At 41.5% G+C, this 14,699-nt stretch overlaps 1 protein-coding gene across 5 annotated transcripts in view; it reads left to right on the forward strand.

Moving 5' to 3' along the window:
• Positions 1-14,699, forward strand: part of PINX1 (PIN2 (TERF1) interacting telomerase inhibitor 1) — a 73,877-nt gene that overhangs the window by 4,115 nt on the left and 55,063 nt on the right. For all 5 annotated transcript variants that reach the window (XM_032162479.2, XM_058442397.1, XM_058442398.1 and 2 more), the window contains 4 exons: positions 975-1,084; positions 2,563-2,655; positions 3,803-3,881; positions 9,256-9,348. In XM_032162479.2, coding sequence (XP_032018370.1) covers positions 975-1,084; positions 2,563-2,655; positions 3,803-3,881; positions 9,256-9,348 — 375 coding nt within the window. The remainder of the gene's footprint in view (positions 1-974; positions 1,085-2,562; positions 2,656-3,802; positions 3,882-9,255; positions 9,349-14,699) is intronic.

Consider the following 14,699-nt stretch of genomic DNA (forward strand, 5'->3'; position numbering starts at 1 on the left):
TCACATATTGAGTGCCTGCTGTGGGCATGGTGATTTTTTTACTTCTTGCAATGAAGCCTCAGAAAAAAGACATGAATATGAGCCCTAAGGAGATGATGGTCTAATGGGAGACCCGAAAGGTGGATATAAATATCCCTAATACAGTGGATGTTAAGAAACAGATAAGTTATTCTAGAAGTTCAAAGAGGGGTCAGAGGGCTTCAGGGCATCTCAATGAGAGGGATGGGATTGTTATTATCTGTAGGTCACACGTCTGGAGGGTACAGTTGACTCTCCCCAAGAGGGTAATGACTGTTGTATGTTGTGGATTAAGAATATAAGCTTTGAAGTCAGTAGGACCAAGGTTGGTTTAAAGAGTCTGGTTTTTGCTTGGGGATGTTGGGCAAATTTCTTTCTCTAAGCCTCACATTTTCATATCTGCCAGTGACAATGGTACTATCCACACTCGTTGGGTTACTGTGAAAATTCAGTCTTTATTATGTACAGCGTTTGGAGCAGGTCTCAGGTTGAATAATTGGCCTTTGGCATTTTAAGTGCATCCTTGGTATTGCATATGCTTTTGTATGTAGTAACGCATGGCAATGGAAGCTGTAATGCTGCTGCTACTACTGCTGATGGTGATGAGGACGCTGGTGTCCACAGGTGCTTTTAGTTGTGCTGATGGCGGAGTATGGAAGGCCCAGCTCTAGTATATTGAGGGTTTGCTTTGCCACATTATGAGGGAACATTTCAATTTTAATCTTAAGAGGTCAACGTACATGTCTAGAATATACACTTATTAGGGAAATCAGGATAAATGATCCAGTGTGTTAACATTCTCTTGAGTGTTAAATTAATTTCTGTATTATAATGTATCTCATATTTTACATACATACATAAAATACACAGAGTTATGCATGTGTATGTTTGTGTGGTATTTTCCAGGTCTGAAAGGTAGTGGTGCGTTGCTAATGATAATGATTTTTCATTTACAGGTCGGCGGAAGCAGAAGTGGGCTGTGGATCCTCAGAACACTGCCTGGAGTAATGACGATTCCAAGTTTGGCCAGCGGATGCTAGAGAAGATGGGGTGGTCTAAAGGAAAGGTATTTTGGAAAAAAGCAGAAAAAATCTGAGCTATGAAAAGAGATTAGAAATTAGGGGAAAACTTCCTTATTAGGAGACTGGAAGAAACTTATGCTTTGGATCAGTAAGTGATTTTGATCCCAAATCAGAAATTGTTGGGACCTTATGATGATAAATTAGGATCGGACATAAGTGTCAACTCTATCATTTAAGCTGCCATGCTTAGCATCTTTCATAGACATTGCAACTAGGCTACACGCTTTTTCCCTTTCCATTTGTTCTTGACTCCAGTAGAGCTTCTGCTGATATCTCTGTACTTAAATGGTTCTTGTTGAGGTCTTTAGCGATCTCTAAGTGCCAAATCAGTGGGCCCTTGTTTTGTTCTCACATTACTTAACTCCTCAGCAGTGCTGGATGTAATTGACTACTCCTTGAAATACTTCTGTCTTGGCCTCCACAGTACTATTGTCTCTTCTGCTCTTCTTTTAACCTCACTTGCCACTCCTAAATTTGTTGCTCTCTGTTCTTTCTGTAGACTTTTGATTATCAGAGCTCCTTGAGGCTCAACCTCAGGCCCCTTTTTTGCACTCTGCTGCGGTGATCTCATTCATTCCTGTGCCACACTTTGAATTAGCTAAAGTCTGGGAACTGTCATTTTTCTATATCGAATCCAGTTCTGTCCGCTGAGCTCTAGATTTATAAATTCAATAGCCTACTTGATATTTCCACTTGAGTAAGCATTTCAAGGGTATCATTTCTATTGTAAAACTTTTCATTCCCCCAAATATATTTTTCCCAGGTTTTCCCCATTTTTCATACATGGTACCGTCTGCCTCTTATACAAACCAGAAACCTGAGAGTCATGCTTGGTTCCTCGGCCCTCTCGCATCCCGCAGCCCCAGTCGTCATTCTTCTCCAGCCTCCCGCACCCCAGTCGTCTCTTCTCCATGCAGGGCAGAGCCCTGCTTCAGCCACTGTTATCACATGTGCTCACTGACTCCTCAGACTCTCAGCTGCCTCCCTCCCTCCCTCCTTTTTCTCCTCTGGCCCATTTGCTGTACAGCAGCCAGAACGATCTTTTAAAATATGGAAATTAGATCATGTCATTCTTAAAAGACCAGTGGTTTTCCATTGTCTTTAAAATCCAAATTCCTCCCGTAGGTTATGTGAGATCTAGCCCCTCCGTCATCCCATTTCCTTCATTCCTTCATTTGCAGAAGCCACCGTGGGTGCCTCTGAGGTTTCCCAGTACACTGAGTTTTTTCCCACCTTCCGGTCTTTGCACTTGATCTTCCCTTACCTGGAAAATCTTACAGATGAGTGCTAATTGATGCAGAGGACTTAGAGTCCTCCCCGATGTTGCTTTGTGAAAGTATTTAATGGAGAGAATCATCTACTCGGAACACCTGCCATAGGCATCGGTGAGTTTTGTAGCAGTGCTCTGCTTCTGCGTATCAGTGAGTGGCATGTTCTAACTCTCTGTGTTTAATCTCCACAGGGTTTAGGGGCTCAGGAGCAAGGAGCCACAGATCATATTAAAGTTCAAGTGAAAAATAACCACCTGGGACTCGGAGCTACCATCAATAATGAAGTGAGCAGCAGTGTGTGCCTCCTGGGTGTCTTTGCATAATTGGCTTTAGTCTTGTAAATCTGAAAGTTGATTGGTTCGTCTGCTTCTGACCGTTGGTGCAGCACTTGTTTTTATTCACATTTCCTCTTGAACACTGACGGTTTGAATGCGTGGCACTGTAATTCAGAGTCAGTGGCCTACCGCGCTTTTCATTTTTAGTATCATTGTTCCCTTTTGGAAAGGATCTAAACTGAAAAGTTTTGTTTCTAAGTTTTTGCAGCCAACAGAATCTGGTAGGAAATCTGGGAAATTAGTTTAGGTAAATTGAATTACTTTGGTTAGTTCAGTATCTCTGAGTAGTGGATTGGCGGAGCTACAATTTTTAGCCACTAAAGAAAGAGTTTATATAGGGTTGATTTCAAATGTAGTTGTTGAGGGATAGATAACACAGATATACTTATTTTCCTAGAAGAAGCATTGCCCTGTTAACCTATTCCATATTGCTTTACCTTAAGCATTCTTAAAAATGCGTAGGAATGTGAGTAAGGCAGATTCCTACACTGAAACCCTGCTTCCCACTGGTTTGGGAGATCTTCATTCTCTTAGAAAAGCCAGGTTCATTTTTTTATAATAAACTTATTAGGTAACCACCTTACAAATGGGAACTCATCGATTCAGGGGACTTAAGGTCCTTCCTCCTCCCCTTCCTCAGAGTTCTGTAAAATTGGAGTTGATGCAAGTCATTAGAAGATTTTAATTCTACTGAGCAAAGAAGAGCATTTCTATGTCCCTCATGGCTCTTGTCCTTTGAACTATGGAATTTCCCCTAGTGAGAAAAAAATAGTAATTTCATTATGTTTTACTTTAACATTTAGCACACAGGTTGCCTTTTGATTATTTACTATAAATTGACGTGATCGATAACTCATTCACATTTGAAATCAGGTCTTAAGCTTCCCGGAAGTCCCTTTTTAATATTGAACTGGATAAAGAGCGTTTTAACTTTATATTATTTCTTAAATCCACTTAAATTTATCAAATAGTATTTTGATGGAACATTTAAAATTTCTTAATTAACCACTGGATTTCCTTGATTCCAAAATGTATCATCTCAGTCAGTGTAGGTAAACTATAGGCTTACCTTTGTTTCATTTTTTGATATTTTCAGGACAACTGGATTGCCCATCAGGATGATTTTAACCAGCTTCTGGCCGAACTGAACACTTGCCATGGGCAGGAAACCACAGGTAGGGAAATCAGATGACATAAGTTCTCAATGAAAATATGTTTATCTACTTTTTGTTTTTTGCTTTTATTATTTGTAATTGACACATAATTACACATATTTATTGAGTTTAGTGTGATATGTCAATACCTGTGTTATGTTCATCAACGTAATTAGCATATATGTCACTTCAGACATTTATTATTTCTTTGTGTTGGGAGCATTTAAAATCTGTTCTTCTAGCTATTTGAAAATATAAAATAAAATATTATTTACTATAGTCACCCTACAGTGCTATAGAACACTAGAGCTTTTTCCTCTTACCTAGTGGGACTTTTACATCCATTAGCCAATCTTTAGCTGTTCCTACCTAGCTATTCTCCTTATGCAGCTCTAGTAACCACTATTCTGCTATCTACTTTTATGAGCTCAACTCTTTTAGCTTTTCCATATGAAGGAGAATATGCGATATTTATTTGTGCCTGGGTTATTTCACTTAATGTTCTCCAAGCTCACCCATGTTGCCTCAAATGAAAAACTCTCATTCTTTCCTAAGGGTAAATAGTATTCTGTGGTGTGTATGCACCACATGTTTCCCTGTTCATGTGTTGGTGGACACTTAGGTTGATTCCATATCGTGGCTGTTGTGAATAGTGCTTCAGTGAACGTGGGTTTACTGGTACCTCTGCAACATGCTGATTTGCTTTCCTTTGGGTAATGCCCGGGAGTGGATTGCTGGATCATTAACTTTTTGGGGAGCTGCCATACTGTTTTCTGTAGTGGCTACATCAACAGTGCATAAAAGTTCCAATTTCTCCATATCCTCGCCAGTAATTATCTTTTATATTTTTGATGATAGCCATCCTAATGGGTGTGAGATGATGTCTCATTGTGATTTGGATTTCCATTTCCCTAATGACTGATGTTAAGCATCCTTTCTTCTGCTTATTGGCCATTTTTATATCTTCATTGAAGAAATGTCTAAGTACTTTGCCCATTTTTTAATTGGATTTTGTTGTAATTTGCAAGCATTTTTATAAACATTCTAGTTTATAAACAGTCTATTCCTTGTGTATCATGTGTGAATAATCAAAAGATATTTGGTAGATCGAAAGATAATTTTGTGGAGTGAAATAATGAATTAGACTTGAGTTCAGCAAATACTTATTGAGCTGTGTGCTGGGTACTACTTTAGGTGTGAGGATCTGCAGAGGTATAAGACACAGTCCTGCTTGGAGGTAGCTAGCAGAATATGCTGGTTATTACCTGGTAAAAGCACACATCTAACCATAGGAAGGTGTATTGCACTGCTGTGTGTAGAAGTGAGGCCAACAGCATGAAGGGAAAGGTGCTTTGTTGGTATTTTTTCTAACCAGATTGGACTTTTTGTTGGAATGTATATCTTGGACAGTTTTCCTTATCCATAGGATCGTGGTTTTAAAATACCCTGACAGTTCTGTGTGTGGTCCTAATATGAAGGGCAATAATTTATTAGCAGAAGAAAAAGATAAGGAAAATGTTTTCTGAAAATACAGAGTGACTCATATTAGGAAATGCAGGATCTATGAAGTAGTAAAGTTCAAGGACACTATTCCTTACCAATTATACACAGAAAACATCTTGATATTTACAATCACAGTTGAACTTAGTAGAACTACAGATAAGAATGTAAGCTTGGCTGGGCACAGTGTAATCCCAGCACTTTGGGAGGCTGAGGCGGGCGGATCACCTGAGGTCAGGAGTTTGAGACCAGCTTGACCAACATGGAGAAACCCTGTCTCTACTAAAAATACAAAATTAGCTGGGCGTGGTGGCGCATGCCTGTAGTCCCAGCTACTTGGAGGCTGAGGTAGGAGAATCGCTTGAACCTGGGAGGCAGAGACTGTGGTGAGGCGAGATCATGCCATTGCACTCCAGCCTGGGCAACAAGAGTGAGACTCCATCTCCAAAAAAAAAAAAAAAAAAAAAAAAGAATGTAAGCATGACCATATAAAACTTGGAGATTAAATAGAATGCAGTGGTTTAGAGACCAACACCAGAGTTAGACTGCCTGGATTTTAATCCTGTCTGACTTTTCATTTGTATGACCTTCGGTAAATTGCTGAACGTGGCTGTACCTTGATTTCCTCTTTGGTCAAATGGAAGCAGTAGTATCATCCTTGGAAGGTTGTTGTGAGGACTAAATGCGTTATAACGTCTAAGAAAAGCAAGCCGAGATACTCAGCACTGTAAGCCTCCTGATAGTGTGGCTGGCAAATCTAGAGCCATAAGCCACGATTAAGGCCAGAAAATTTACTTTACTCTGAAGGATTTCATAAGGAATCTAGGGTTTTATTTTCTCTCTCTTTTTTTTTTTTTTTTTTGTGATGGAGTCTTGCTCTGTCGCCCAGGCTGGAGTGCAGTGGCACAGTCTTGGCTTACTGCAACGTCTGCCTCCCGGGTTCAAGTGATTCTCCTGCCTCAGCCTCCTGAGTAGCTGGGATTACAGGCGCCTGCCACCACGCCTGGCTAATTTTTGTATTTTTAGTAGAGACGGGGTTTCACCATGTTGGTCCGGCTGGTGTCCAACTCCTGACCTCGTGATCCACCCACCTCAGCCTCTCAAGGTGTTGGGGTTACAGGCGTGAGCCGCTGCATCCGCCCTCATGATTGGTAGATTATAGTTAATAAAATTAGCAGATTTGTTATAAATTTTAATGAATGCTTATTAAACACATTTCTTTGGCAGTGCACCTCCTGATGAGCTGGGTTGGTATAGGGTTGTGAGGGCTGGGCCAGCTGCTTTGATTGCTGCTTTGAGAACAGTATTGTCCCTTGTCCATCATTGATCCCGGTAAGAGGAAAGTTGTGCCTTTCCTTTGTAAAGTGGGAGGGGGCACCTGGGAAAGAATGGCCAGATTGGCACATAACTCAGACTCCGAGCAGTTTCGGACATGAGTGCAGGTGAACAAATAGAAAGTGATTCCTCAAGGCCTGGCGGTGCTCACGCATCCTTCTTGATACCTGCATACTGAGAAGGTAGAGATGCTCCCCAGGTGATTCTTCTGTCCTCTCAAGCCTGAGAGCTGCTCTGTGAGGGCACAGTGTGGTGGTTCAGGATGTGGCCTCTCAGTCATGTCTGCCTGGGCTTCGGTCCCATCACAGCGGCTTCCTGGGTGTGCCTTATCAGTGTCGTCCGCTGTAGTGAGTTCAGGCATCACAGCAGCTCTCTTATGGAGTGGCTGTGGGAAGGAAATCCAAGAATTCATGGAAAGCCTCCAGTCCAGCACGTCGTCCCTCATACACTTGCAGTCAGTAGGAGCCACTTTAAGCTGATAACTTCGTCTGTGATTTGTGATTGGAACATCAGCATTGAAAATGTTATGTGCCATATGAGGTGCAAAAGAGAAGAGTTTACTAGTGGGATGTCTTTGCAAAAAAATCCGAGGTGTCCCTAGGAAGTGGCTGCAAAAGAGAATGTTTCAGCTTGTGGAAATGGTGAACCCATGCTGGACTTTGCCTCAAGTGTGGAACATCTGCCTTCACGTTCTTCCGAGCCTGCTGTATAGTTCCCATAGGGAACTGTACCTTTGAAATAAGTGACTCCTGGGAGGGACTGCAGTGCAGTCACATGTTGAATGGACACGTGCTTGATTCGCTCCATTATCAGGGTGAGAGTTTCTTTTTTTCCAATTTCTCTTATATACTCTGAAGAAGGTTGGTTTGTTGGATTTTTTTTTTTTTTTTTTGAGATGGAGTCTTGCTCTGTCACCCAGGCTGGAGTGCAGTGGCGCGATCTCGGCTCACTGCAAGCTCCGCCTCCCGGGTTCACGCCGTTCTCCTGCCTCAGCCTCCTGAGTAGCTGGGACTACAGGCACCCGCCACCACGCCCGGCTAATTTTTTTTTGTATTTTTAGTAGAGATGGGGTTTCACCATGTTAGCCAGGATGGTCTTGATCTCCTGATCTCATGATCTGCCTGCCGTGGCCTCCCAAAGTGCTGGGATTACAGGCATGAACCACCGCGCCTGGCTGCTTTTTTTTCCAGTTTCTCTAACCTCATATCTGAATGTTCCTAAAACTATAGGAAAATTTAGTCTCTCTTCTACCTATGATCATTTCTGTGGCGCTCTTCTGTCTGAACTTGACAAGCAGATACAGGTGAGAGAATGCAGGCGGCTAGCTAATTTATAATTGAATCTAACCCCAGATCAACCTGCTGTGATATTTCAGGCAAGGGACTACTTTCTGTCTCACATTTTTCTTTCTGTCAGAGGCGTTCCCACTCGGATGTCTTCCTCAATGGTGTGTTCTTGCTCCTTTTGGCCTTCCAGTTGTCCTTCCCTAAACCCTGAAAAGGTGGCTCAGAGCCAGTGCTGCTCCGTCCCGCGTCACCTAATCGTCATCTCTGATCTGTATTTAGATGATCATTTAACCTGTCTTACCTTTATTCACTTTTTAAAGGAACTTTTTATTTTGAAATAATTACAGGCTTGTAGGAATTCGCAAAATAATACAGAGAGTCCTGAATGTCTTTCCCTCTATTCTCCCAGCGCGGAGAGAGATTACATTGCTGTGGCTTTTCGAAACCGGGAAGTTGACACTTGGTGTTACTGTTAACTGCACCACAAACCTTAACCAGTTTTCATCATTTTTTTTGGCCTCCATTCATTTGTACATGGGCGTATGGTTCTGTGCAATTTTATCACAAGTGCAGATTCATGCAGCAACCACAATGGTGAAGATATAGGATTGGCCACCACGGCACAGCAACCTCATGCCTCATCATTGTATTTGTACCCACTGTACCTTCATCCTTGTCCCCTGGAAACCATTCATCTGTCCTCTCTGTCTATAGTTTTGTCATGTCAAGAATGTTCTGTAGATGGAGTCATATGTTGTGTTTATAGATGGACCTGTTGGACTAAGCACAATGCCCTGGAGTTTGCCCTGGCCGTTGCGGTGGCAGCGGCCGCCCCTCTTCACTGTGGAGTGGTATTCCACTGTAAGGATGGCCCAGGGGTTGCTCAGCTGTTCATGCATTCACACGTTGAAGGACTTGGGGGTGATTTTTGGTATTTTGCTATGATGAATAAGGCTCATATGAACATTTGTGTGTAGGTTTTTGTGTGAACACAAGTTTTCATTTCTTCCTCGAAGATTTTCTGAATTTCTGGAGGGCAGCCTGGCCTGATCCATAGTATGCAAATTAAGGAAATATTTCTAATCATTTGACCCGTAGAAAGAAAACAGAGAAAGAAAACAGCAGAAGGGTGCTGTTGCAGAGCAAATGAATGAAAGAGTTCAATCATAAATGATAGGGCTCCTGAAATTTTCTTTTAAGACTATCCACTGTTAGGAGAATAAATGAGATTGGATTACAAAGACTTTCATGTATTTTTTTCATCTTTTTAAAAGATTCCTCAGACAAGAAAGAAAAGAAATCTTTTAGCCTTGAGGAAAAGTCCAAAATCTCCAAAAACCGTGTTCACTATATGAAATTCACAAAAGGTAAGATTAAGCGTTTCTTTACTTGTTGAAATCTATGTGTTTGTCCTGAGGTGCTTGAAGCATTTTAGCTCTTGGCCAGTAGTGACTTCATGCTTTATGGACAGCCCGACTGCATTGCTGTGAAACAGTGCTGGAGTCTTCGCATTGACCGTGGTGTGCCTGAGGATCTTGTTAGAATTCAGATCTAGGAGATGTGAGGTGGGATCCAGATTAGGCTTTAGACTGTGAACAAGTCCTGTGGCTGAGCTAAAAAATGGAATCAGCTTATATTTAGAGGAAAAAGGGACTTTTATGTAGCTAGGTCAGAAAATAATTTTAATTTCTTGCCCAACATTTTTAGCTGCATGGTGTTTTTTCACAGCTGAATGTTGGTGTTAAATAGCTCTTAATATGCCAGGTTAGAGAATTACGCTCTATATTGAGACCTCCAGTATGATAAAGCACACTCCCTGGTTGACCCTTTATTCCACGTAATTTCTCCATTTCACAGCATAGGCATTCCATGGTCATTGCCAAGTCGGGTAGAAAGCCCTTTGAGAACTGAGTGAGAATTCCTATTCCTTCATCACCACCTCCCCAGCCCTTTCCCAGTATGTGAAATCGTTTGTGCGTGCGGTTGTCCTCTTCAACCACTAGGTGGCGATCTTGCATTGGAAAGAAACAATTTAACTTACTAGAATCAACTCCCTAGTTTGCTTGTAGAACGGTATCATGAATTAGAAACCTACTTATTTCATAGTTTACATAAGAAGCGTGATGATGCTGCTGGTGCTGTGATATCTGGTCTCTACTGATGGTTCTTCCCTGGGAGGTTGGATGTGTTTCTACCTCGATATGCCAGGAAAAGCACATCTCTTTGCTTTGGTCTTCTGTGAATGTCATGCATATCAGGGCATTGCTGGGAAGCTCTTAACTTGTAGAACCAGCCTGGATAGCAGTGGCAGCTGGAATTCCCACTACTCTGAAGTATCGATGATGCTTTTCATTTAGGGCCAGGAGCCCAAAAGTTAGGGCTGGGTTTGGTTGAGGTGAGAGGCCGTGGCAGAAATGAGTGGATTGGGGATTGTGTGTAGGGAGAGGCTGGGCCTCCCTTCCCTCTCCAGCAGCCGTGGCTCTTCCACTTCATCCCTTCTTTCTCTCATGCGGAACTTTCTTGGCTGTCGCCTGTATCCCTTCTGACTGGGGTTCTTCTCCACCCCAGTCTGCTATGGAACAGAATACAGGCTTCCTTGGCCCTCAGTCCTTTTGAAGAGAGGGTACATGCTCACTTCATACCCAATCCCTGAAATAGCACTTCTTTTTTCATTAGACTGTAGAAAAAAACTAGAGATCACAGAAGGTGCTGTTGCAGAGCAAATTAATAAAACTCAGTGACCTGTAACTTTCGGATGATGTGGCAGCCTTTTATGCTTTCACTTTTACAGGTAGAATCTTCTAATTTTCATTTGGTGCCAGACTGCATGCATGATTTCATCTGAAGCATTTGCTGAGGCTGGGATAAGCCTCTGTAATCTGCTTTAATCTAGTGGATGCTGGTAGCATCTGCTTTCTATTTCTACTTAAGCCACTCCTTTGCTGGGTGACCCCGTCAGACTGCTGGGTGCCTCGTGCCTTCATTTTCTGTCTTCCAGCAAGGGTTCTGTATCTATTAGCCTTGCCTGGAGAGAAGAGGGAGTCACTATGCAGAACAGAAAGAGTCTTGGATCTAATGTCAGATTGCAGAGAAGAGCTGGAGTGGAGACAGGAAGGACGTGCAGACTGTGCCTATGTAGGAAAGAGAGAAGGAAGCAAAGTTCAGGGAGTGAAGAAAAGAATGGTTTACCATCTAGCTTTCCAATCACCGTGCAAACTTATTTTAAAGTTTCCTCTAGGGCGGACTGTCTTAGATCACAGAAAATCTGACTCTGGCCATTACTCGCTCAGACAAGTCACCTACCCATTTCCCTTCAGACTCAGTTTCCTCTTCTGTAAAGTGTGGATACATTTGTAAGTGACTATTAAGTTCTAAGGTAGGTTCTGTTTTATGATTTATTAGAAATGACCCATTTTATGGAACTTTTGCTTTTTCAGCATTATAGATAATAAAGATTTTAACCAGTGGGTATGCTGATGATGACAGTAACTCGTTCACTTAGTTGATGAGGATGATTCATATTGTAACTGATGTATGGTCCAGGAAATCAAACAGGAAGATGGAATTTTACATAGCTTGGTAAGAGCGAAGATAAAAATTTTACTCTGTTAAGATTACAGTAGCTATTAGTGTTGTAAAAGTTGCTACTGCCTAAATATCGGCTATACCATTATTTTTATTTTTCTTTTGAGACAGAATCTCACTCTGTTGCCCAGGCTGGAGCACAGAGGAACAATCTCAGCTCACTGCAGACTTGACCTTCTGGGCTCAAGTGATCCTCCTGCCTTAGCCTCCCAACGTGCTGGGACTACAGGTGTGAGCCACTGCACCTGGTTGGTTATATCGTTTTAGTTCTGATATATAATTATTCCTTTCCCTGGTCCTGAGTTTATAATTCTAACTTGGGCTAATTTATTGTATAATTTTAAAAGTCAGTTTTATCCATACTTATTTCAAGGCTCAACTCCCTCTTGGTTTGTGGTTTTTTGTTTTTGTTTTTGTTTTTTTAATGCAAAAGATCTCTGCAGATAGAGGAGAAAATGTCAATCGATACAAAGCCATTTTTGAGGTTTTCTGACTGGATGGTGAGACGTTGGCAGGAGAGCAGGAGAGCAGTGCTTCCTCCCCTCAGTTATGCAGTCGTTGGATGAAAGTTGCATAAACTGTGATTGTGCAGCTTTATCCTGGGAATCTTGCAGACTTCTTAATCCTGTGAGAGTTTGGGCTATGTTATGTGCTTCTTAAACATGGAAACTACATGCCTAACACATGTTCAGGTGCTCGGCTTCCTGGTCGGGAAATACAGAACTGGTATTCACAGCGCAGTCAGCCCCGCCCCTCAGTCACACACTGGTAGAGATGAGCATTCAGTTGCCTCTTCTGATTCTTTTGACATTTAAATAAATATCAGGTAGCACCTTGTAGGCTTTTTGAAAATTCTGACTCTTATTATTGGTTATTAGGATCTGACCTTTGTCACCCACACTGACTCTTTCCACTTTCCTGGTTTATGGTGTCTTTTAGTGGAGTTACCGTTATCTTCTGCCCTCGGTTGACTGCCAGTTCTGTGTGTTTGCAATTTAAAAAAATAAAAAAGTATGTCATTTTATTTGTCCTTCTTGATTGAATAATGCAAATGAATTTTCTAAACTATTGAAGCTACCTACATAAGCCCTAAGTGTTTTTTTATTTTAGCAAACATATTCCTTGCCCTTTGCTTGTGTTCTCTTGGCAGCTCAGCTCTGCTTTTCCATAGAGTTGGTGTTTTGAGCGTCAGTTCTAATACAGCTTGTTGGGTTATTGCTAAACTGTTTCCAAATCATCTTGATTCCTAAGTTCTCGTGTCTGTAAAAGTTTTGGTTGCCTCCCATGTGGACTTCTTGGTATTGTAAATGTGTCTGACTATAGCAGTAATGTTCCTCCCTTCCCAGTAGCTACTCTGATAGACTGGGAAACTGATAATCATGATTATTAGACCAACAGCAAAAACGATCCTAAACAGAATGTTCTTCTGTGAAAGCACCTGCTCATCCTTGCAGGAACTTTCAGTTTGACTCTTGGAGGCCTTTCTTACTGGTTCTGGAAATGTTACGCACTGAAGACTAATAGATGAACCAAATCCAGATAGATCTGTTTCCTATTCAGTTTTCTTAATTGTCATTTTCTCTAGGTTTATCAACAGTATTTTGTATGATTTGACCATAATTCAGAACTGAAACAAATAAGGTTTTTAAATGCTTTTGAAATTTGTGGTATTTATTCAAAAGTGGCCGTAATTTCCTGGTGTTTATAAGCTTTCCATCAGGACCATTAATTAGTAACTGTCTCAAGGTTACTTCCATCTTCACCTTTTTATCCACCTTTTATGTTCCTTTCCACTGGTCTTTGACTCTTCTTTCTTCTCTGTGTTCTTGTTTTCCAGATCAAATCCAGAGCAAGGCCTGTAACAATCCTGGTTTCTACATTTACTTAAGTGAACTTTGCTAAAGGATAAAAATTTCTGGTACAAGAATCCATCAACAAAACTTTAGACACTGTTGCACGTTCATTGGTATAGCTTACTGTCTCTGCTAGCTTGACAGTTTTCCCTTTGACTTTCAGATCTGTTTTGAATCTCTGTGTGTTCGTGTTTTGACATCGTGTTTTAGAACTGTGATATCACATGTACCCTCTCTTTCTTAATCCGTCCAGCATTTCTTTTAGTCAAATTGCTGTGAAAGAGATCTTAATTTGCATTTTCTAGAGTGTCTGTATTCCAGAGGATAGGTTAGGGATAGATGGCCAGTACACATTTTGAATTAAGTACAGCTGCCTTTTCTGAAGTACAAATTGTGCTTTGCATTGGAAAATGGGTTGTGCTGGCAGCAAAGCTGTGAGGGTATCTCTAGATGAGCTTGTCCACCTCTTCCCACTGCAAACAGTTTTCTTCCCCACTTTCCCGGTTCATTTTCTACCCTATCTGTGATGTGCATTGTCTATTCTTAAGTAGGTTTTGCTTTGGGTCTTTTTGTGTAGGTCCTATTTAATCACAAATCAGAAGCAGGAGGGCTTAGTGTCAAGCTCAGGTAGGAAGGAGAGCAGCAGGCAGAGCCCAGAGGAGCCTGCCCTCCTGGCAGGAACAGGTCATACCGCCTGGGCCACTTCATCTGGTACTGCTGCCTAGGAAACTGGTTTTGGCACCTGCTTTTGCATTAAATTGAAGGGTGTTTTGTTTTTTTAATTTCACGGAGTCACTGAGCAATATCATATTTAAGTGCCCCAGTGATAGTCAGTGAACTAGAACCTTCTGGGTCATGACATTACTTTGCCAAGTCAATGTGCTACAGGAAACCAAGAAGACAAGTGAGTCTGTGATGGTGGAACTTGGCTTCCAGCGTGAAACTCACATTCCTGTGTCTGACTCAGAACCTCCCTCGCCCAGAGCCTCAAGCCTTTACATGGAGTAGTTACGTTTTAAAATGCATTTACCATGCGGTTGACAAATGGGAATAGATTTGGCCGACTGCTCACAGAGGATTATTGGGTAGAAGTGGAAATACTAAAGAAGTGAATTTTAAATTGGTTGGTTTGTGGGTTTGAAATTAAAGAGTTTAGTGTTTTAAATAAGAACCATAGAGCCATTTAATTTCCTGCTCTCTCTATGTAGCCTTTTATTTAGAGACAATATAGTTAGAGCAGTAAAGAACATTTTAAGAAGAAAAATCTGAAACCCTGTCAC

This window comes from Hylobates moloch, unplaced genomic scaffold, assembly GCF_009828535.3.
Source record: "Hylobates moloch isolate HMO894 unplaced genomic scaffold, HMol_V3 SCAFFOLD_8, whole genome shotgun sequence".
Taxonomy (NCBI): Eukaryota; Metazoa; Chordata; class Mammalia; order Primates; family Hylobatidae; genus Hylobates; species Hylobates moloch.